This window comes from Diospyros lotus, chromosome 13 (assembly GCF_014633365.1).
Source record: "Diospyros lotus cultivar Yz01 chromosome 13, ASM1463336v1, whole genome shotgun sequence".
NCBI lineage: Eukaryota > Viridiplantae > Streptophyta > Magnoliopsida > Ericales > Ebenaceae > Diospyros > Diospyros lotus.
In genome coordinates, this window is record NC_068350.1 from 2,661,124 (window position 1) to 2,685,097 (window position 23,974).

Consider the following 23,974-nt stretch of genomic DNA (forward strand, 5'->3'; position numbering starts at 1 on the left):
ATGGATCGAAAGATTGGATCTAGCCATAAGAAAAATGTTTAGTATGCAACTCACTTTTTAATCTTCGACCCTCTCAATCACTACTAGTGTCGAAGTCAAAATTTTAAGTCAGAAAGCAAAATTATCAAATCTATATTTTAAATTTGTTTGACATTAATTAATTGTCATTTTTTTTTTTGTTTTAGTTATGACAAACATTTAAAAATATAATAATTTATATGCATAGCATCAAAGAGGTCAAGGGCAATTTTAAAATTTTAACAGAAGCAATTGCCCACCCTCAAACATATATTATTCTGCCCTTAGTCACTATGTATATATGTGTTTAATATTTTTAAAATTTAACATAAATATAAACAACATCCGTAATATTTGAGAAAATATAATAAGTATTCTTGTACATAAATGTCATGTTCTAATTTTTCCTATGAACAATTTATCTTAGTTAAATATTTTAAAATGAAACCTTCAACCATAAAAAATTTATATTTCTCTTTGGTTTTTTTTTTAGTGTTTATTCGATTTTAATGCTAGAATTCTTAAAATTCTCATACTAAAGATGGAGCAATACAATTAGATTATAACTGGTCTTTAAATTTTCTTTATATAAAAATTAAAAATAATGTACTTATATTATATACATATTTAAATTATCATATGCATATTAATAATAAATAATAATATTATATGAACTACAAATAGTTTTCAAACTTGGACAAGTCCTGGACCAAACTAAACTAGCTAGAGCCTAAATGGGATTTTGAACACCTTTACTTTTCAAATTATTTTTGATTCCATAATCCACAAAGTTAAGTTTGTCTAAACTTATTATTTCTAGAAAAAAAAAAAAAAATAGGGTGGAATATAGTATCCCAATAAATTATTCAATTCTTAAGTCAGTTATTATATTTAGTAATGATATAGTAATGATGTAATAAATATGTAATAAATGCTATATTTAAATCATGAGATATTATGTTTTTATTAAGCGAACTAAAAAATAAGTATGGTTGTCGACGTTCGAAACTAGTCAACTGTAATTTGTCGGTCCGCACTAATAGGACAAATATGAATGCAAAGAGAATAAATAAATAGCACAAATAACAAGCAATATGCAATAGAATTTTTTACGTTGTTCGGTCAGAATGATGCATACTCCATGACTATTATCTAATAATTTCAGTTGAGTAACAGTATGCAATTGATCATGTATGTACAGTCGTTTTTGACCTCTATTTTATAAAGTGGGGTGTTTACAACTTGAATGACTTTTAAATATAGAAGAATAATATCACATAGATAATTTTTCCTTATCAGTTCCACAAAATCAGGAATAGATTTCGCATTATTTGATATGTGATTTACTCCAGATAAGGTAAGAGGGCTTTGCCTCGGGTTATTACGTGGCATTTTTGTCCTGCGAGCTGATCGAGCTAAAGGCCTCGTTGAAAGCTCACTTATTCTCTTTGTCAGAGCTTGGATTTTAGCGATTTGCGACTTTACTGAGGTGTCATTGGCTTTAGGCCCATTGGACTTCGAGAGATTGGGTCAGCCTACTTGGTAAAGTCTGGTCCATAAGAGGTGGTTCGAAAAATTTCCATGACAATGGTATATTTGATTTATTAGATGAATTGGGTGAGTCATGGTAGACTTACTTTGGTGCCTAATTTGATACTTATATAAATTGTATTGAGTTCAGAATCAAACCACCTAGATGATTCTTTTGATAGATTGAGTAAGCTAGTAAATCTTTAATTTAGATTGCTTTGAACCTTTATTCAATAACAATTTCCAAGAAGAAGAATAAGAAAATTAGAAAATGGTCACAACGACACACGAGTTCTTTTATATGACCAAACAAATTAACAAACAGACTTACAGAATGAGAATTTAAAAAATAAAATGTTCTCACTCATATTGCATTAAAAAAAGTACAGTGCAGTGTAAATGAAAATATTTTAGTCTTTTAACCTCTATTCTGTAAGTCTACGTGGCTCTAAAATTTTTTTAACAAAGCACTATACTTTTTATCATGTATAAATTCGACGAATGATTGGGCTTCTATTCTACGCAGCGAACAAATCTCCCAAAAGTCAGCTCCAATATTCTGGGCCTGCCAAGCTAAAGCCCATAAGCCAAAATTTGTAGGCCACATACAACTGCGAGAGGCCCGTTGGACATTGTGACATAAATTGGACGTATATATATTAATATATATAGAACATGTAAACAAAAACAAAAAAGTGTACGTATATATATGTATATTTTAAAAGAAAAGCAAAATCAAACAAAAGCGAAGTCAATTATTTTTCTAAGACCTACACTAATTAATTATTAAATAACTCAATTATATTTATCTATCACAAGGATAGTAATTATCGGAGTGCGTCACACCTACGATACTATCATAGTAAAACAATTGTTAACATTTGTTAATCTCTTGCTATGATCTTTCCGTGTAAATTTTAAGATCAATTTAATACTTATTTATTGATATACTATACTTATATATCTAAATATTTTATAAATTATAATATGTGAATATATAAATATCATAAAAAATAATATAATTGAGCAAATATCATTATTTTGCGAGTCACAGCTCTTGATGATTAGACTGGAGTCTGGACCCTCCGAGAAAACCTCACTCAGAAGTCACTTCATTTCAACCATCGAGAGTCGAGACCTCTCAGGCTCCCCTCTCTCTCTCTCTCTCTCGCGTCGACTTTCAAGTACACGTTTCGGGGTTAATCCACTGAACTAAAGGTGTTGTTTGAATCCATAGAGATTTTGAAATCTAATTCATGAATGGACTTCGAGTAATTGAGATAGAGTTGAGATGGATCCGCCGGTTATGATCTACGACGGCGCATTTCAGGCAGCGAGAGTGGCGCCGTACAATCTGGCGGAGATCTGGCCGTTTCCGGCCAGTGGCTGTGAGGCCGGCGCTGGATTGGAGTTGAGGAAGGTGCAGTTTGCGCAAAGGTCGCGTGATCGATCCGTGGAGAGTCCGTGTGTGAATCGAGAAGTTTCCGCCGGTGATCCGATGGTTCTGGATCAGGGAGGAGCACAGAGGGGCTGTTCCAGGAAGCGGCGTGATTCGGTTTCCGAGGATGAGTCTGCTAAAGCTGTACCGACAAGCGCTGCCAGTGGCATGGTACTTCATGCATTTAACTTGGAATGTACACACATGCATATTATGTACTTGGGTATTTCCTGTTTGCTTTTCTGTGTAGTTAGCTTTGTTGCTATTGATTATTTACTAGCTGTTTTCTTCTTCATTTTTGTTCTGGTCCCGTAGTCCGTTTATTATATATTATATCGGCATTTGTGGTCTGAATAGTACGCTCTGTAATGTGATACCTCTGTTTGTTATTTTTGGCTTCTAAATGATCTTAGACGACTTTGAGATGATCGGTCGTCAATGTGAAATTTTGGGCAATTATCAGAGCGAACCTGTATTGTGATCTGGATTGTTTATAGCGTCTAATTTCTCGGTTTCACCTCATTATATTCTATTGGATAATGTCTTAACGGCCACGATTTTCGTTGAACTGAACAGAATGATTGTGAAGGCAAACGCATTAGGACAGGGGGATCTAGACACGAGAACCTTGATCCTGAAGCTGGAGTGGAAGCAAGTTCAAGCAAGCCTGCAGAACTGAAAACGAAACCACCTGAGCCACCTAAGCAAGATTACATCCATGTACGGGCAAGAAGGGGCCAAGCTACTGATAGCCACAGTCTAGCAGAGAGAGTAATCCATCTTTCTTTCTATTAACTCTCAAAAATTTTCTGGAAGTACCAAACCATGACGACTTTGGTTTATATAGACAAGTCAAAAGAACTTCCTATTGACGATAATTGCATTATTATTTTCAGAATTGGTGGAGAAGTAAGATACTGCTAGTTTTTCTAATTGAAGTTGTTTGGTGGGCAGGCTAGAAGAGAAAAGATTAGCGAGAGAATGAAAATTCTACAAGATCTGGTTCCTGGTTGTAATAAGGTGGTTATTCACTTTTCTCAAAACTTCATCTTCGAAAATTAATGTTTTAAAGGTTCGCTATTTATCAAAAGAAAAAAGAAAAGCTCAAAGGTTTATTTGTGCTAAAAAATTTGAGAGCTCCTTTGCTGTTACTTTAAGACTTAAGAGTTTATTTATTTATTTCTAGCATGAATCTGAATCTTATGTTAAGGTATTAATTCTAACTGCTGAAATTAGGATTGACAAGTTGACTCAAGAATGTGAGTTTTTGACCTGAAACACAACCACACAATAAGGGCTAGTATGTATGGGTGTGGAAGAGTTTGTGAAATATTTTAGTAGAACTTGGTGTAGGCTAAGGTTGGAGTTGAGTATAACATTCCTTTCCTGACCCGACTCCATTAAATGCTTTTTTTATTTCCTTGATATTTTATTTGTAAGAGCAAAATATCCCTTTTATACAACATTAAAATTTATTATAATTTTACTACTTTTTATTAGTTTTAAATAATCAATTCAAATCCACATATATATTGGAATCGGTTAATTTAATTGGTATAGTAATGTATTCTGGTAAAAAAACTTAAACATGTATGAAATTGTCAAACCCCTAATTTTTTATTTTTCACAATTTTACGAGTTTCTTATTATTATTAAACACCTGTCTCAAAACTGTAAAGGAAACTCGTTAATTTAAACAGGATGAATATGAGTTGTAGTAATAACAACAATAATAATAAAACGAGTAAAAGATTTTTGGGCAAAACATCATGCTGGCATGGATGGAGCTTGGAAAATGTTTCCTATTTGAGTTGCAGTAGGATTGATACAGGCACATTTCATACCCTAGCCATTGTCATTCCTAACTCAAATCAACCAAGCTACTAGACACTTTGCATGAAATTGACCATTAATTAACCTGCTGAAGAGGGCAAACTATAATCTGACAAGCCTCGTGCTTAACAGGGCTCCAGGGGAGGTGCAAAAGCAATTTTATTGGAATGTTCATGCAAAATGTTGTGCCACAATGTTTTCTCTTCAAGACAATAGAGTACCCGCTTATGTTGCATGATTGAAGTGCCATGCAACATAAGTGTATATTACATTTTGTCACAACCTGCTGGATGGTAGTTGTGTTTACCACAATTCCGAGAGAATTGCGAAGGAGATAGCAAAGAATTAGAGAGAGAGATAGACGAGAGAGACAGAGGAAGAGAGAGAAAGCGAGAGAGAGCGCTGGAAGAGAATATTCTTGATTGTTTTTGCATGCCTTACACTGCACGGAAGGGTCCTATATAAGGACATTTTGTGGGGAATCATTCCCTGGCAGATGGGCCCTCTTCCTTAACCGTGTAACAGCTTGATTCTAACCAACCTATTGCTCCCACTAGCGCCTAAGGCTACAGCTGGAGGGAACTTACATTTAGAAGCAAAAAATTAAAATTTGTCTTGGTAAACTGCCTGTGTGAAACTGCTCCCCTCTTGAATGCTTCCTTGTCCTCAAGGAAGATTGATTAGGCTCATCGCGCGAGGAAATTTCTGAAGCAGTTCACGGAGATATTCCCATGTGTTTCCTTCCTTAGTACTCTCTTGCCATTTGACCAAGACTTGGATTAAAGGCACCCCTCCTTGCTGGATCACTCGTCTCTCGAGTATGGCTTCTGGTTCTACAGCTTGTTCACTTTCCTTAGGCAAAGGTGGCAGCGTGGCACTTGTTGGCTGCCCCCCAATTGACTTCTTCAATAGCGAAACATGAAATACAGGGTGGATGTGGGTGTCGGATGGTAATTGCAATCGATGTGCCACTTTTCCCACCTTGTTAGTTATAGAGAAAGGCCCGAAGTACCTGGGGCTGAGCTTAGTAGCTTTCCCTTGTGTCAGTGATCTCAGGTGTGGCTGTTTCAATCTTAGATACACTTTCTCCCCGACCTTAAACTCCCTTTCTGTCATCTTCCTGTCCACGTATTGCTTCATGCGGTGCTGGGTGGAGGCCAGCTCTTGTTTCAGTTGCCTAGTCACTTATCTCTTTTTCTGTAAGTACTCTTCTACTGTGGCTGCGTCTGATCCTCCTCCTATTGTTGGTGGCACTGGTGGTTTGTATCCGAACAAAGCTTCGAAAGGGGTTATTCTAATAGCTGAATGTCGGGTGGTGTTATACCACCACTATGCCAAGGACAACCACCTATGCCATTCCTTGGGTCGTAATAGGCATATGCACCTTAGATAGGTCTCGAGGCATTGATTCACCCTCTCAGTTTAGTCGTCCGTTTGGGGGTGGTATACCGTGGACAACCTTAGGTTTGTTCCTAGAGATTTCATCAACTCCTGCCAAAATAGGCTGGTGAAAATGCTATCCCTATCGGAGACTATATTCTGAGGAACCCCGTGCAGCTAGATCACATGATCCAGGAAAACTCTCGCCACCTCTTGAGCCGTATAAGGATGGGATAACTTGATGAAGTAGGCGAATTTAGTGAACTTATCCACCACCACCAGAACACTGTCCTTCCCCTCTGATCTGGGTAAGCCCGAAATCCATTGACACACTTGACTAGGCTTGATCCGGAATGGGGAGGGGTTGCAGCAGTCCGGGGTAGGGTACTCGCTCCGTTTTGCACCTTTTGCAAACATCACAACTCTTCACAAACTCTTTTACCTCCGCCTTCATTCTTGGCCAGTAGAATATCCCCTTAACCCTTACATATGTATTTTGTTCGCTGGAATGGCCTCCTAAAGGTGACTCATGCAAGGCCTGCATGATTTTTCTTTTTAGCTTAGCCCGATTCCCGATCACTATTCGTCCTTGATACCTCAGCATTCCTTCTTTCAGAGTATACCCCTCCACATCTTCTTGCCTCACAGTCAGTTTCTCCAGCAAGGCTGTGATTCTTTGGTCGTTCCCATAGCTGTTGATCACTTCCTCGTACCACTGTGGAGTCACTACTGTGACTGCTGCAATGCTTCCCTCTTCATGGCACCGAGAGAGGGCATCCACAGCTATGTTTTCTTTACCTTTTCTGTACTGTATCATGTAATCTAATCCCATGAGCTTAGACATTCCCTTGCGCTGTAGCTGCGTTTGAAGTCTTTGCTGCAAAAGGTATTTCAGGCTTTCGTGATTTGTTTTGATGATGAATCGCCCCCTTTCCAAGTAATGCCTCCATCAATCCACGGCCATTAGGACTGCCAAAAATTCCTTCTCATAGATGCTTAACCCAGAATGTCTAAGGCCTAACACTTGGCTTAGGAAGGCAATTGCCCTTCCTTCTTGTGCCAGCACTGCCCTAATGCCAGTGCCACATGCATCGGTTTCCAGGGTAAAAGGCTTCTCAAAATATGGCAGCTTCAACTTAAGCACCCTGCTCATGGCCTCATTCACCTCGTTGAATGCCTTTTCTACCTTGGGACCCCAATGAAACTCTCCCTTTTTCAGCAACCCAGTCAGTGGTCGGCTGATGACCCCATAGTTCTTAACAAACCGCCGATAATAGCCTGTTAGCCCAAGAAATCCCCTTAGGGCCCTCACAGTTGTGGGCCTCGGCCAGGACACCATAGCTTTGATCTTCCTAGGATCAGTGCTCACCTTTCCCTTAGAGATTATGTGCCCCAAATACTCCACCTGCCATTGACCAAACTCACATTTGGATTTCTTAATGAATAATTGGTGGGACTGGAGGATGTCTAGGGTGGTTTGCAAGTGCAATAAGTGTTGTTCGAAGGTGGAGCTATAGATAAGGATGTCATCAAAGAAAACTAAGATGAATTTCCGCAAGTGGGGCTCAAAGATGCGGTTCATGAGTGATTGAAAGGTGGTTGGGGCATTGGTAAGCCCAAATGGCATTACCAGAAATTCAAAGTGGCCATGGTGGGTTTTGAATGCAGTTTTAGGAGTATCCTCAGGTTTCATCCTAATTTGATGATAACCCGAGCGTAAATCAAGCTTGGAAAAGAACTTGACATTGTGGAGTTCGTCTAAAAGATCTTCCACCAAGGGTATGGGAAATTTATCCTTGATTGTGATGGAATTCAAGTGGCGGTAGTCTACACAAAATCGCCATGTTCCATCCTTCTTTTTCACTAACAAAACAAGTGAAGCAAAGGGGCTTTGGCTTGGTTTGATAATGGATTATTGGAACATATCCCTAACCATCCTCTCAATCTCATTCTTTTGGATAGGTGGGTATCGGTAGGCTCGAATATTAACTGGTTCTGTATTTGGCTTGAGGGTAATAGAATGGTTAAACAGTCGGTTAGGAGGTAGGGATCTTGGTTCTGCAAAGAGGTCCTCATATTTCACCAATAATTCATCAAGTAAAGCCAAGTGTGTTACCTAATCAGGGGGCTCCTCCCGGTTGCTGACTGTTAGGTAATACTGCCCCAGCTCTCCTTGTTCCTCGGGTGCGTCTTCTGTGGTCACTATTGAAAAGAGTTGTGCCCATTGAACCCACTTCCCCTTCATGACTCTCCTCAGAACTTTCCCAGACATCAGCTTGCACACCCCAGCTTTTTTTCCGCTCTTGATGGTCATTCTTTTACCCTCCTTCTCGAAGGATACTTCCATGCGGTTAAAATCAAAACTAATAGGGCTTACTCCTTTCATCCAATCCACCCCCAAGACCATATCGCAGCCTCCCAACTACAGTAGCCTTAAATCGGTTACAAATTTCTCTCCTTGCATTTCCCACGAAAACCTATTGCAGGCCGAAGTACTTAACACCTTCTGGCCATTGGCCATTGTCACACTTAAGGGTGGCGTCCCTGTCAGCTGATAATTTAGCCTCCTTGTCGTGTGCTCATCAATAAAACTGTGGGCACTCCCACTATCGATCATAATCATTAGAGTACTCCCATTAGCTTGTCCTCCTACCTTAATAATTTTGTTATTGGCCACCCCCTTCAGGGCATGAATGGATATTTCTCCATTGTCTTCCATGCCCCTTCATCCCCATCTATCTCTTCCTCCACCTCCTGGTCACTTCCTTCATTCCCTTCTAACAGCAGAATCTGCCTCTTGCAAGGCTGGCCCGGGTGGTACTTGTCTCCACATCGGAAGCATAGTCCTGCCAATCTTCTTTGCTCCCTCAACGAATCTCCTAAGGGTGCTGTGCTTTGACCCACAACTCCTCTTACCCTGATGGTACCCTTGCCTTCTTCTCGATTCAAATACCTCCCTACCCTATTTTGGGTTCCTGCCACCATTCCCCTTGTCTGCTGCCTTTGCCTCTTTAACAAGGCCTCTACTGCTAGCTTTTGTAGCCGAGCATCTTCTGATGCTTGAGCTACAATTTGGGGTCTAAGCACCTTAACCATTGGCCTCAATTCGTTATTGAGGCCACTCAAGTAACTTGATACAAAATAGGCTTCGGTGAGGTAGGGGTTGTATTGGATCATGTAAGATCTCAGCTCCTCGAAGCGTTTCTGGTACATCTCTACACTTCCTAACTGTTTAAGCTTGTTGAACTCTTCCACAATGTCGACTATACTTTTTTCTCCAAACCTTCCACATAGAGCCTCCGTGAACTCCCCCCACGTTAGGTTTCTCTTTAGCCGTATGACTCCTTGATACCAAGCATCGACCTCCTCATTGAAGTAGCCTGCTGCCAGCGGCACCTTCTGCGGCTCTAGAATGTTATCCCTTTCGAACAACCTTTCACATTTCCTTATCCACCATCGTGGGTTAATCCCTTCGAACACTGGAATGTCCATCTTAGGGAGAGGGAACCCTTATGGATCATGTTTATCGGGCCTGCTGGCCCTCTTCCCAGTATTCCTTCTTCTCTGCCACCCTGATTAAGCTCCTCCTCATGTATTTCCAGTTCTCAACCAGCTCTATCCCTTCTCTCGGAGGGAAGTCAGGTGCTAGCTTTATCGGTTGTTGTCGGCCTAACATGGCCATGTATTGCTGCATTTGTGCAGCTTAGTTCCTCCCGTACCCGTGTAATGGACTCGTCCAACCTCTTTTCCATTCCATCCATGGCACTCTCCACTCGGCGATCCAGAGCAAGGATCGCCTCCTGATTCCGAGTCGTACCCAGCTCCAATTGCTCCATCTTACTTTGACATTCCGCCACGACCACCCCAGTTTGCTGCAACTGTGTTTCAAAGTTCTTCATACGCGTCCCCTCAGCCATCGATAATCCTTCTCACCCACTGACTAGAACAGTGCTCTGATACTAATGTGTCACAACCCGCTGGACGGTGGTTGTGTTTACCACAATTTCGAGAGAATTGTGAAGGAGATAGCAAGGAATTAGAGAGAGAGATAGACGAGAGAGACAGAGGAAGAGAGAGTGTGAGAAAGAGAGCTGGAAGAGAATATTCTTGATTGTTTTTGCATGGCTTTACACTGCACGGAAGGGTCCTATATAAGGACGTTTGGGGAATCATTCCCTGACAGATGGACCCTCTTCCTTAACCGTGTAACAGCTTGATTCTAACCAACCTACTGCTCCCACTAGCGCCTAAGGCTACAGCTAGAGGGAACTTACATTTAGAAGCAAAAAATTAAAATTTCTCTTGGTAAACTGCCTGCGTGACACATTTATTCTGTCAAAATCAAGATACCCCTTTATTACATTTAGAATGCCAAAAACCTCCCTCTTGTAGTTATTATGAGGTTCTCATTTGTCATATTAGTTAAGTTGCATGGTGATAACTTTTTTTTTTTTTTTAGGGGGGGGGGGGTGTTTAAGGGCAAGAACTTTGCTCTTCTCCTTTGAATTGAGATACTTGATCGAATCCTTTTCTTTCATTGTAAAACCTAAGAAATCTTTACTTTGTCTATGGTTTGCCAGCTTTAAGAGAGATTTTAACAGAATAACAAGGAGAGCATGAGTAATTTCAACATTTGGAAGTTCCAGTTGTGGTTTGATGTTTCAACATGCATTGTTCTTTTTCCTTTTTGATTACTAGGGCAGAGATAATGTTAGTAATCGATGAAACAGTGAGACAAATACAATAGGGCTCGGCGGCTTCTATTGAGATAGACTGAGCTGAAAATAATTAAGATGACTTGGGCATCTAAGACAAAGTCTAGGAAGCACCCTAATAAATAGTAACAAAATCTGCATTTTAAGTAATATTAGGGGATGAAGAATGCCAATAAATTAACTGTGACTGCAATTTGAAAGAAAAAAAAAGGGTAGATTGAGGTGCAACCTCAAGCATGGCACTTAATGGAGTGGAATGACTAAAGATGAAAATCTAATTCAACCCAACTAGTTACCAAAAGAAAAAGTTTATTTGAGTTGATTATACAAGGAAATGTTTCATCTTTTTGGCTTGCAATATCTTTTTGCTGTTTGACCTGGCTTTTTCATCATATTTCTTGCCATAAACAAAAGAAGAGTTCATATGCAACATAATAAATTGTGTGCTTGGTCAATTCCCTTCTCTGATTAAATAGACTGTAATTTAAGCAGATGAGTACTAGCTAAAATGATCCTCCTCAAATAGATTTGTTGTAACCTTATTGCACTAGATGAGATTGAAATATGCATCTAGCAGCCCTGCTCGGGAAGGGGGGGTGTTGAGGGATCAGAATTTGGTCAAATATTTTAGGTAGGATCTTGATATGAGGACATAAGTTATAATATTGTCTTAAGCTTCTTGCATAAAATTTTGATCTCTTTTAGCATTCTTAACAACTCTAGAGACATCCTGTGGAAGCCAAAGACAGAAGGGTGGTGGATTTTGTTTGTGGGAGATGCATGCTTCTCAGCATTTTTATAGAATTTTAAAAATGCTAATCCCCCTTCCAGAAAGAAAATGATGAATTTTCTTTTTTGCTGTGTGAAACTGAAAATTTCAAATGTATAAACACGTTGCTTTGCTTTTCAAAAGCAAACATCAGAGCATGGTTTATTTGAGCATAAAATTGTTGAACCTAGTCCAGTCACTGTCTAAAATACAAGTTCCTGCATGTGCGCATACCAACATCATGAGTTGACCGCTTGCCATAGTTTGCAGTTGAAAGTAAAACAAGATCGCTACGGGACAAGTAACGTAGTTCAAAAATTTTGAATCTTACCGCAATCCCAGCGATTGGATCAACGTCGAAATTAAATCATTCACATACAAATAAAATAAATCTAACATTTAGATTTTCGAGTCGTTCGCGGATTCGAGCCGTCCAAGCATCCAGCCTCTAACTCGTGATGCGCGGCATGCGTCCGTTGGCAAGGAGAGCGGAATAGGAGTGCTAGCTCCTTCTCTTTTTTGCGGCTTGTGTATGGGCGAAAAAGAACTCCCACGTTTCAAATCAATGCCAAAAAGAAACGGAAAGAGTTAATGGCATTCGTTTTTCAACTCTTGAAATACTACACAACCAACCATTAATTTTGGGCAACTCATAAATGAATATTTATAAAGAAAACATCCTAGGATTTCTTAAACCCTAATTGATTGGGCTAGCCCATTAATCCTAGTTAAACTAGAATCTTAAGTGGGCTTATCCTAGTCCAACTAGAAATATAATTAAATAACCCCAATCCATTTATAAAATATTTAGCACAAATCTAATTCAAGCTCAAATATTTATTATTTAATATTTGGTCTAAATCTAATTTAGCCCAAATATAATATTTAATATTTGGCTCAAATCTAATTTAGTCCAAATATAATATTTAATTTAATATTTGGCCCAACTCCAATTTAGTCCAAATATTAACTTAAGTCCAAATATATTTTATTTCCTATTTGTCATTCTAACAAATAGAAAATTATTAAATTAGAAACTCTTTCATAATTTAATCAATTGTCATTTTAAAAAACTCTTTTCATTATGACGACCCATTGTCATATCGACATCATTACGTCTATTTGTTCTTTTTCCGTGAGAACCTACGACGGCATAACTTCTTGTCGAAGTGTTCCACTTAACTGTACGTCCGCTCTCCTGGTTTAAGCTAGGGACCGTGCCTATTACACATGACTCATTAGGCTTTCGAATATGTTGGCAATGTGTCGGTATGAACACATAAGACAAGATTGGCCTCTAGCAAAGCATCATGCCTACCCAATTATTCAGAAGGATTCATAATCCACAAATAACCTTTCACGAGCATGGTTACCGTATAATTCGATCCTCTCGTCAATGTATCTTATGTGATCTCAAGTCTGGCAATGTGTTACTTGATTATAATCACATGAGTTTTTTTTTTGTCATCTAGATATCTTCACTTAATAAAAAGTGAATCAATAACTCCTTATTGATCTCTTTCACCATGGCCATAGATTTAAAGTGAATATCCACTGAAGGCGCCTTAGACACATCATCACATCATCCTCTATCAAGGGATAGACGAGTCCCGTATTGGTTATGCACCCATTTCCATAAGCCTCACGATATGTCCAACGATCACCCACGTGTAGCCTTTGTTTAGACCCATCGAAACGATGTCAAAGCATATCGGTCTTCTTATGAGATGACCATGACAACCTCAGGTCCAAGGATTAGTTACACCCATCTCGTATAAGAATACCATCAATATATAATCAAAATGGATTCTCATGGCGAGTCATGTCCAGTGACACGTTTTCCAACATTGGTCACCTATGTACTTATCTAGGCATTCCCATGCCTATGGGTGTGAGACCCCCATTGCTATCTATAAACTAGGTATTTCTTTATTTCTTAAGATACATAATATGTTGATTCTCTTTTCTCTTTATAGAGGAAGAGAATAATACAAAAGAAAAGAGGAATATACACAGAATATACATAGCTTCTAAAAATACAAACAATATTCTATATCAAAAAAATACTTCTATTTCTACACTCCCCCTCAAGCTGGTTTTAAGATATCTTCCATGGCAAGCTTGCTCATAAGTTTCTCAAACTGAGTTTTGTGTAATCCCTTTGTAAGAATATCAGCCACTTGGTCAACTGTTGGAATGTAGGGCATACAAATTACTCCATTATCATTTTTTTCTTTGATAAAGTGGTTATCCACCTCTACATGCTTTGTCCTGTAATGGAGAACTAGATTATGGGCAATAGAAATAACAGCTTTATTATCACAGTAAACTTTAGCTGGTAGAGAAGTAGAGACCCTCAAGTCTGATAGAAGCCTCTTTATCCACATAACCTCACAAATACCATGGGCAACTGCATGAAATTCAGCTTCAGCACTGCTTCTGGCCACCACATTTTGTTCCTTACTCCTCCAAGTAACAAGATTGCCTCCCACAAAGGTGCAGTACCCTGATGTAGATCTTCTGTCAGTTACACTGCCTACCCAGTCTGCATCTGTAAAAGCCTCTATATGAAAGTATCCACGTTTTTTAAAAAGTAGACCCTTCCCAGGAGTTCCCTTTAAGTACCGCAGAATTCTGTAGGTAGCTTCAAAATGTTGTGAACCAGGTGAGTACATAAATTGACTTACAACAAAGGCTATGTCTAGACGAGTATGGGATAGATAGATAAGTCTACCCACAAGCCTTGATATTTCTCCCTTTCTACCACATTCTTGGCCTCAACAGGTTGAAGTTTTAAGTTGGATTCTATGGGAGTTTCAGCTACCTTACACCCAAGCATTCATGTTTCACTAAGTAAGTCCAGGATATACTTAAGTTGGTTGACGAAGATCCCCTCCTTAGATCTTGCAAACTCCATCCCAAGAAAATACTTAAGAGGACCCAAGTCCTTGATCTCGAACTCATGAGCTAATCTCCTTTTAAGCTCTTCAATCTCTCCCTTATCATCACCAGTCATTATTATATCATCCACATAGACAATTAAAATTGCTTTCTTACCGTCACTAGCATGTTTGAAGAACAGTGTGTGATCTGCTTGACTCTGAATGTAGCCATAGCTTTTCACCGCCTTTACAAATCTTTCAAACCATGCTCTTAGAGACTGTTTTAGACCATACAAGGATTTTTTTAAACGACATATCTTGTTTGTACCGAGACTCTTCTCGAATCCTGGTGGGAGATCCATTAACACTTCTTCTTCTAAATCACCATTTAGGAATGCATTCTTTACATCAAATTGGTGAAGTGGCCAATCGAAATTCACTACAAATGAGAGGAGAACTCGAATGGAGTTTATTTTAGCTACTGGACCAAATGTTTCTTGATAGTTGATGCCGTATGTTTGGGTGAATCCCTTAGCAACCAGCCTTGCTTTGTATCTTTCTATGCTCCCATCTGTCTTACATTTTATTAAATACCCACTTACAGCCTACCGTTGTTTTGTCTTCTGGTTTGTTCACAATCTCCCAAGTTCTATTCTTTCTAAGAGCACTCATTTCCTCCTGGACTGCTAACTTCCAATCTGGGTCACCAAGGGCATCCTGAATTGTTTTTGGGACATGCAGGCTAGAAATATTTGAAAGAAATGCCTTATGATAATTAGACAATTTTTGGTATGATAGGTATTTGGCAATTGGGTGTTTGGTACAAGATCTCACTCTTTTCCTAGTAGCAATAGGGATATTAAGATCGGATACGTCAAATGAAGAATAATCTGAGGGAGTGAGTTTAGAGTTACCATGAGAAGAAGAAGTACTGTTAGAAGACCCATCATTTGGAGACGTCGATTGTTCAATTGTTAGAGGAATATTCGGAGTATTCTTCAGGGTTTGCCTTCTTGTATAAAACTGAAGTTTCGGTTTTGGAATATTTTGATCCGTTTGTGGTAATTCTCCCCCTGGTTCCAATCCCATCATGCTAGGCACCTGTGAACCAGACACACCCTGTTCCATAACGTTTGGAACATTTATATCCTTGAGTTGTTTATCAGAGTGGATGGGAGTACCAATCATGGTAGGACAAGGGTTATAGAGTTTCAAGGAATTATCCTTCTCAACATTACAATTCAAAAAATTATCTTCTTTCTCAATATGCTCCCCCTGAAAATGATTTGTGGTAAAGTAAGGTTGAGTTTTGAGGAAAGACACATCCATACTGATATAAGTTTTTTTGGTGACAGGATTAAAGCATTTGTACCCTTTCTTATTTGGTGCATAGCCCAGAAAGACACATTTTTCAGCTGTGGGATCTAATTTGGAACGAAATATTTGAGAGACATAAACGAAACAAGTGCATCCAAAAACTTTTAAGGGTAACTTAGAATATATGCGGCATAGAGGAAAGAGTTGTTTTAAAGAGTATAAGGGAGTTTGAAATTGTAAAACACGAGTGGGCATACGATTGATGAGATATGAAGCAGTTAAAATTGCATCACCCCAGAGATATTGAGGGACATTCATAGAAAACATGATGGCCCTGGCAACCTCTAGGAGGTGTCGATTTTTTCGTTCAGCAATACCATTTTGTTGGGGAGTTTCTTAACAAGTGGCTTGATGTAAAATCCCTTTTTCTTTTAAACCCCCCCCCCCCCCCAAGGATTCATTAAAATATTCAGTGCCATTATCAAATTGAAGAATACAGATTTTTGTGTTAAATTGAGCTTCAATCATGTGGAAAAAATCCTTGAAAGTTCTAGACACATCTGATTTTTTTGTAAGTAAGTAAATCTAACAAACTCGAGTATGATCATCAATAAAAGTAACAAACCATTTTTTGCTAGACAAAGTAGAGACCTTAGAAGGGCCCCAAACATCACTGTGTATCAAATAGAATGGTTTTGAAGGACAATAGGGTTTTGGATGAAATTTAACACGATGATATTTGGATAAATGACAACTCTCGCATTGAAATATAGAAGGATCCACTCATTTGAACAACGTAGGAAATAAATATTTCAAGTAAGGAAAACTGGGATGGCCTAGCCTAAGATGCCATTGCATTATTTGATTAAAAACAGAAATAGAACTAGTACCACTCAGCCCGTGAGCTTTTTTATTACACAAGACATCCCCATTCAAATAGTAGAGTCCGTTTATTTCTCTAGCACTGCCAATCGTCTTCCCCGAGTTCTGGTCCTGAAAAATGCAATAGGAGTCAAGAAAGATAACACGACTGTTAGAGTCTTTGGAGAGTTTACTAACAGATAGAAGATTGCAGGCGAGTTTAGGAACATGGAGTACTGAGTAAAGATCAATACTATCATAGAGTTTAATGAGACCTTTACCTATAATAAGTGAAAGACTACCATCGGCTATTCTAATTTTGTCATTACCAGCACAAGGAATATATGAGTTGAATAGATGCGATAAACCAGTCATATGATCAGATGCTCTTGAATCAATGATCCATGGAACAGATTGGAATGAACTAGACAAGGAAAATGAATTTCTACCTGAATAGGCCAATGAACAATTGGGTGTACCAGGAGACAGATTAGGCTTTAGCAGTCGCAGAAGTTGATCAAGTTGCTATTTGTTCAATGGTCCTACATCAGCTTCATGGGCAATAGGTTGGGATCGCTTCGATTTAGGTTTCCAATTAGCTGGTTTGCCATGAAGCACCCAACAGGTCTCCCGAGTATGGTGTGGTTTATTGCAATGATCACACCAAACACGAGGCTTTTCTTCTGCCTTTCCTTGACCCGCAATATGCCGTCCACCAGCATTAGCATCAGTAGTCACGAGCGCCATATTTTCAGATAACCCACATTCACCACTCTTCTTCTTACCCAACATAACTAGTCTTCAGCTTTCTTCACGCCGAACTTCATAAAAAGCTTCACTTAGAGACGGGAGTGGATTTCTACCAACTATCCTCCCACAGACTTCATCATACTCAACATTGAGTCCAGCGAGAAACTTAAACACCTGATTAGCATCAACCATTTTCTGATAATGTTTGCAATCGTCTGAGTTCTTCCACTCATATGTGTTGAAGAGATCCAAGTCCTGCCATATACGCTTTAAAGAATTAAAGTATATGGTGACAGTATCACTACCTTGTCGAATCTCACCAAACTTCAAGTTGAGCTCGTAGATTTGGGATTGATTCCCCAAATCGGAATACATGGCAGTGACTTCATCCCATAGTTCCTTTGCTATTGAGAAGCACATATAATTCGAACTTATCTCTTCCTCCATGGAGTTTACAAGCCACGTCATCACCATTGAATTCTCAGCATCCCACATGTTATACAGTGGGTCTTTACTATCTGGGGTTGATGTGGCGCTAGTTAAATAGCCAATCTTTCCTTGACCTTGAATGTGCATACGAACAGATTGCGATCAACATAGGAAATTGGTACCATTGAGACGAATGGTTGTAATCTGTACCGGATACGAGTCGGAGGAGCTTCGAGGAACTCAAAATTGGTCTTGAGAGGACTAGGATTGTTGGGTCGGAGTAACTGAAGATGCAGAATCGGTCATGGCGGCTAAACAATCAGATCAGAGTATTACACTTCGTGGAGGCAGCAGAACAATCAGATCTGGACACAGCAGTTGTGACCCACGGATCTGGACCCAGTAGTGACCCACGGATCTGGGCGAACCAGTAGTGACCCACGATCTGGGCGCTTGGATCTAAATGCCCAATCTGAACAATAACTGATCTGGGCGCTTCAGGGGATGGGAGCGACTTTGATGTGCGAACATGGGTGGCTCACGAACGGCGACCAAGGATGACGTTGAACGGTGGATGGGAGCGGATTTGATGTGCGAACAAGAGCGGCTTCTGATTTGCGATGCCGAGGCAACAAGAGCAGCGACAAGTCCGATGAATGGAGGCCGACTTTCGTGAGGGGCTAGGAAGCCGCGACCATTCCAGAGGTGAGAATCCCACTGGAGAACGACAATGACTGTGGAGGCGACAACGACAGGGATGTCGGATCGCAGAGGCGGCGACCGGTGTAAGGGCGGCAGCGGCCTGAGGATGAGTGATGACTGGCGACCAGTGTAAAGGCGGCGACAGATATTGGGTAAGCAGAGGAATAAAAGAAGTTAGGGTTTCACAGTGGACGACTGTGATTTAATCCCTAATTCCCGCTCTGATACCATATAAACTAGGTATTTCTTTATTTCTTAAGATACATAATATGTTGATTATCTTTTCTCTTTATAGAGGAAGAGAATAATACAAAAGAAAAGAGGAATATACACAAAATATACATAGCTTCTAAAAATACAAACAATATTCTATATCAAAAAAATATTTCCATTTCTACACTATCACATAGTAAAAACATAGCACATACAAGTCTTACCGCAATTGTCAATGTCCATTCTTGATATTGCTACGACTTGAGACGTTTAATGATGTTTATAAACTATAATGCATCATCTCACATCTTTATAGATTAATCACAGTATACATCATATGGACTTCTATTTAATTTCATTCGGTTATTACAATAATAACAAGAAACTAATAGAACGATTTTTTTGTGAGATTGAATAACTCCTTATTCAATAATAAATATGATTACAATTGTTAGTGTACAACATGCCCAATCTGATTGGGTCTAGAGCACCTACATTAACATGCATCAATTTCACCTAGGCTAATTAATTGATTTTACCTAATTTGTATGGGAGCTAATTGGTGCATAATGGTGGGACGAAGTCCCTTGTCTGTTTTTTTTTTTTTTTTTTTCCTGTTCGAACTTGAGGATGTGCACTTGCTAAGGAGGCTTGATTTATTGTTGTTGTTGTTGTTCTGTTTCTGATAAGGTTTATTTGGATTCAGGTCATTGGCAAGGCTTCAGTTCTTGATGAAATAATTAATTATATCCAGTCACTACAGCATCAGGTTGAGGTACACATGCTTCTTTTGACTACCATACTATACTCTACTATTAAATTTGAGATATTGAATTTGGACTTGGACAATTTGTGGTTGCCGTAGTTCTTGTCAATGAAGCTTGAAGCAGTCAATTCAAGAATGAACCCTGCCATTGAAGGATTTCCATCAAAAGATGTAAGTTCAAAAGTTCCATTTCTGCCTAGGTTTATTAAGGAACATCAGATTTTTTTTTTCTTGCCTGTCAAACATCAGCTATTTTTCATTTTATAATTTTGTATTGGTTCTTACTCAGCCTACCCTACTACTGCAAGCAGTTATGTGCACCTTAAGGTAGCTTCTGATTAAGTTTAATTCATTTTTAGCAGGCACAAATTTATATATATGGTGTAGATTTGTTTCTTTTTTTCTATTTTGGTCTTGTCATGTGGTGGAGATAAAGAGTTATTATGCAGGGTCAACTATGTAAATTCTAAATAGCCAATCATTTTTATATATGGCCTTATTTTCTATAAAATAAGGCCCTTATATGTCTAGTCTTATTATTTAGAGAGAGAAATCTTGAGAATATTCAAATTTTTAGCTCTTTAATCAATTTGAATTCGTAAGTTGATTGGGTTATGTGAGTAAATGCATACCTTAGAACTGTTCAGACTTATTTGGATTTGGACAATTGAATATAGATATTGGTTGTTGATCTCATCTTTTTTCCCCATTTTTTATGCATTTTTTTGTTTTTGCTCCTCTTTTCTCTCTGTGGTCTTCAACACACTAATTGTCATAATAAGCTGATACTGCATTTCAGTTTGGTCAACAAACTTTTGACATAGCCGCAATGGAGTTTGGTTCACAAGTAACTGGGGACTACGGCAGGGCTTCATCACCAGAATGGCTACGGATGCAGATTGGCGGCGGCTTTGAAAGAAGAGCAACGTAAGTCAATTAATAACCTTCATAAATTGTTAATAAATCTTCATTCATGGCCACTATCATACCCATTTGTCTTGAATCAAGGACGCACCTCATTTCTTCTACACATCAGTCATGGAGCTGTGATTGCTGCCATATAATTCATTTATGAACATCTCCATTTCGTGGGTGTTATAAAATGTCTTTTCTTTTCCTTTTTTCTTTCTTTATTTTTTTTACCTTACATGTTACATTGGCAGCTTGGTCTTTCTCTGTTCTACTATAAGAGCAGAGTTTCTGTTGAAAAATTGCCTGTTTAGAATTGCAAACTGGACACATTTGCGTCTGAGTGGTGGGTTAAGCTATATTGCATAGGTCAAGAAGGTTCATGCAACAAGATTCTAATTTCTGTATGCTAGATGATAACTTCATTTTTCCAAAGTATCTGTCCTGCAGATGATGTAAAATCCGGGATGGGTTTGGGTGAGTCTTTCAATTAGGTACTGCTATACATATCAATGTACGGATTGCAAGAGAATGGTGTTAGATGTTGCATGGTAGCTATATGATTTTGGAAATACATAAAGACTGAAAATGGACTGGCAGAAATCCTCTTCTAATACAGATACTTGCATTTGAAATTTATAATTTTATATTTTAAAATTTTTGTTTCAATGCACTTTTGCTAGAAAGTGCTCGGATTTAGTTCTAAATCCATCCTAGAGCTGAATCCAAAAAATAGAAGAATATTAAATGGCACCTTCTTAGGTGGAGTTGAGACAAGGTCATTTGATGTTATCTTTTGATTTTCAAAATTTAAATTTTCAATGCTATTGTTTGGTTATATAATTCTCAGCCATTTGCTCTTGAAATTTAGTTTAACATTTCTGTTAAATTGAAATAATCGAATTTAATCAGTTAAAATTAGCAATTTAGTTCGATCCAATCTTTATTTTGATTCAATTCGATTTCTAAATTTAAGTATTTCAGTTATTTCGATTCGGATGGGTCTCTATATTGAAAAAATTAAAATAATTGAAGTAACTAAAATATTAAAAAATGACATTATTTTTTTCCCCAAAATTTCAGTATTTTTTTTTCTATTCTTTAGGTCAATTTGATTTTTTTTTTCAATTTTCTGTTTTTAGCGTTTATTCAGTGAATTCTATTTAATTTTAATAATTTAATCGATTTGATGATACAACCAAATGCACACCCTGCCTATGCAATGGTTGGGTTGATTTTCCTTGGGATCCCGCCCACAGAGAATGCCTCTTTCTAGCCCATTTAAGACCCAAAAAAAGTTCTATAAATGGATTTGAAGTAGCTCTTTATATTCTTTCTGGCAACTGTCAAATTGGTTTTAGCTGGTGACCACCTAAATTCATAGTTTAGTAGCGAGTTTGGTTAATAACCCTACAAATATTATTGGGGTGATTCTATATATTATAGGTCTACGAGTTTAAGTGTTTTCAATAGAATTTTGATTGGGGGTGAAAGTATCCTATAAATATGAGGTTGGCCAAATAAGGAGAAGGCCAACACGCTATTTATTGTATTTTTTAATTTATTGAAAACTCACAATTCCCTAATTGCCCATTTGATATTAAGATTGTATAATCATGAGATGTTAAAAGATGAGATAAAATAGTGATTTGATTAAATAATATTATCTTACATTTAACTCTTTCTATATTAAATTATAAAAGAGGTATTATTGGTTATTTATTATTAAATGACTAATTTGTCTACACTATTTTTGGAGTGGTTTGTAGATTGCGACGTTGGGGATGACCTTTGTATCCGAGACTAATCTTGGCCTAGTAAAATTTGAGGTTAAATAAGCTTAACTTTTGTGATGTTCTGTTAGTGAAATTTACAGAACTGACTAATTTTTAATGGTTATATTAATCCTTGATAATATGGTATGTAAGTGACATTTTATTTCACAATTAAAAGTTATATTTAGGTTTTTTTGGATTTTGAGTTTAGACTTACGTTGAGTTTATGGCAAAATGCAATAGATGCGTGATTGGTAAATTTTATATTAGTGTGTTTGAGGGTCCAAAGCTTAATTTAACTATTATAGGGTGTGTTTGATAACATGAAAAATGTTCCATTCAAGGAATTAAATTATATCTTAGGTGTTTGACACATTATATTTTCTATAAAATTAAATTCTATAATACAACCATTAAAACTTGTTTTTTACTCTTTTTCATAGAAAACTCTATTCAGGGAAGATGGTTTTTGTTTTCCATGTAATTTAAAAAATGCTTTCCTTTCCACCTAAATATTATCCAACACAATTTGTTGGGTGATTTGAATTGTTTCATCAAAAATTATACTTAAAAATCAACTCAACTCGACCAATTTAAGGTTTTGCAATGATTGGTTTAGGAGTTTGGAAGGTATTTTTCAAACCAAACACTAAACCAAATCATTATATATTTCAAATCACCTAAATCATAATTTAACAATTTAGGCAATATAAATAGTTTGTGAGCAATTTGAATAAATATAAAATATTAATGTCAGATTAATAGAAGTAGTGCTTATTTTTTTTATTATATTATCAAAATTTTAATAACTTTTAGAATGAAATAAATAATTTTAACGGTCTCTTTTTTTTTCATCCAATCGAGAAGGCCTTTCTCTCTATGATCGTTAGTTAGCACCAGCAACTTCAATGGGTAGATTAATAATAAAAATTTATATTATTATTTAATTAAAATTTTCATATTTAATTTAAAATTAATAATTATAATGTTTGAATAATTGTAGATCTATTAATAATTTCTTTACCCACAACATAATTTTAGTGTTGAACATGGATTCAGAAAATTAAACAATATTTTCATTTTTCAGTTTTATTTTTTTAATAGCTCATGATAAAATCAAATAATATTTTTAATTATTTTTCAACAAAAATAAAATTAATGAACTAAAATAAATATAATAAAATTTTTTACTAACACTTTCAAACGACCATTTCACTGTGATTGTAGTCAGTTCAATTGTATAGAAGCGAAAATAAAAAATAAATATGATATAAAATGAAAATGAAAAAAATGATATTTAAAAAAAAATAAAAAACATAAAGTTGTGAAGAGATATGTAAATAAGAAATATAATTTTTTTTATAAATATAAATTTTAATATAAAAATTTAAAAAATAATTATTCAATTTAAAAGTAGAATTGATTAAAGACAGAATTTTCTTTCTCTCTAATTTTTTTGGACGAAAATACATTTATTATATTTTTTAATATTACAAAATAATTTTAAAATTATAAAAACTACAAAAAAAAAATTGTTAGTATTTTTTAATATTTTAATGCAAAAAATGTTCGGAAACAGCATCACCACCCGTTCCGTGCATCATAGGCCCGGGTGCGGCTGATCCACGCACTCTATGATTCAGGAGATTTCATTAAATTAAGAATTTCAGCTGTAAAGTATCCGGAA

The 23,974-nt window shown here is 37.2% G+C and overlaps 1 protein-coding gene across 6 annotated transcripts; it reads left to right on the top strand.

Annotated features, from left to right (window-relative positions):
* Positions 1-2,638: 2,638 nt before the first annotated feature.
* On the top strand, positions 2,639-23,958 carry LOC127789019 (transcription factor BHLH094-like). Of its 6 annotated transcripts, none has more exons than XM_052317754.1 (7): positions 2,639-3,157; positions 3,563-3,757; positions 3,941-4,006; positions 19,544-19,606; positions 19,703-19,774; positions 20,403-20,530; positions 22,282-22,478. In XM_052317754.1, the coding sequence occupies exons 1-7, from the start codon at positions 2,840-2,842 to the stop codon at positions 22,298-22,300; spliced, it is 861 nt and encodes a 286-aa protein (XP_052173714.1). In that variant the 5' UTR covers positions 2,639-2,839; the 3' UTR covers positions 22,301-22,478. The 6 variants fall into 6 exon arrangements, 5 of the variants coding, with proteins under 5 accessions (XP_052173714.1, XP_052173716.1, XP_052173715.1 ...); XR_008020478.1 differs by having other exon boundaries at positions 2,640-3,157; positions 19,544-19,612; positions 20,386-20,530; XM_052317753.1 differs by lacking the exon at positions 22,282-22,478 and adding an exon at positions 23,931-23,958 and having other exon boundaries at positions 2,641-3,157; positions 19,544-19,612.
* The last annotated feature ends 16 nt before the right edge of the window (positions 23,959-23,974 follow it).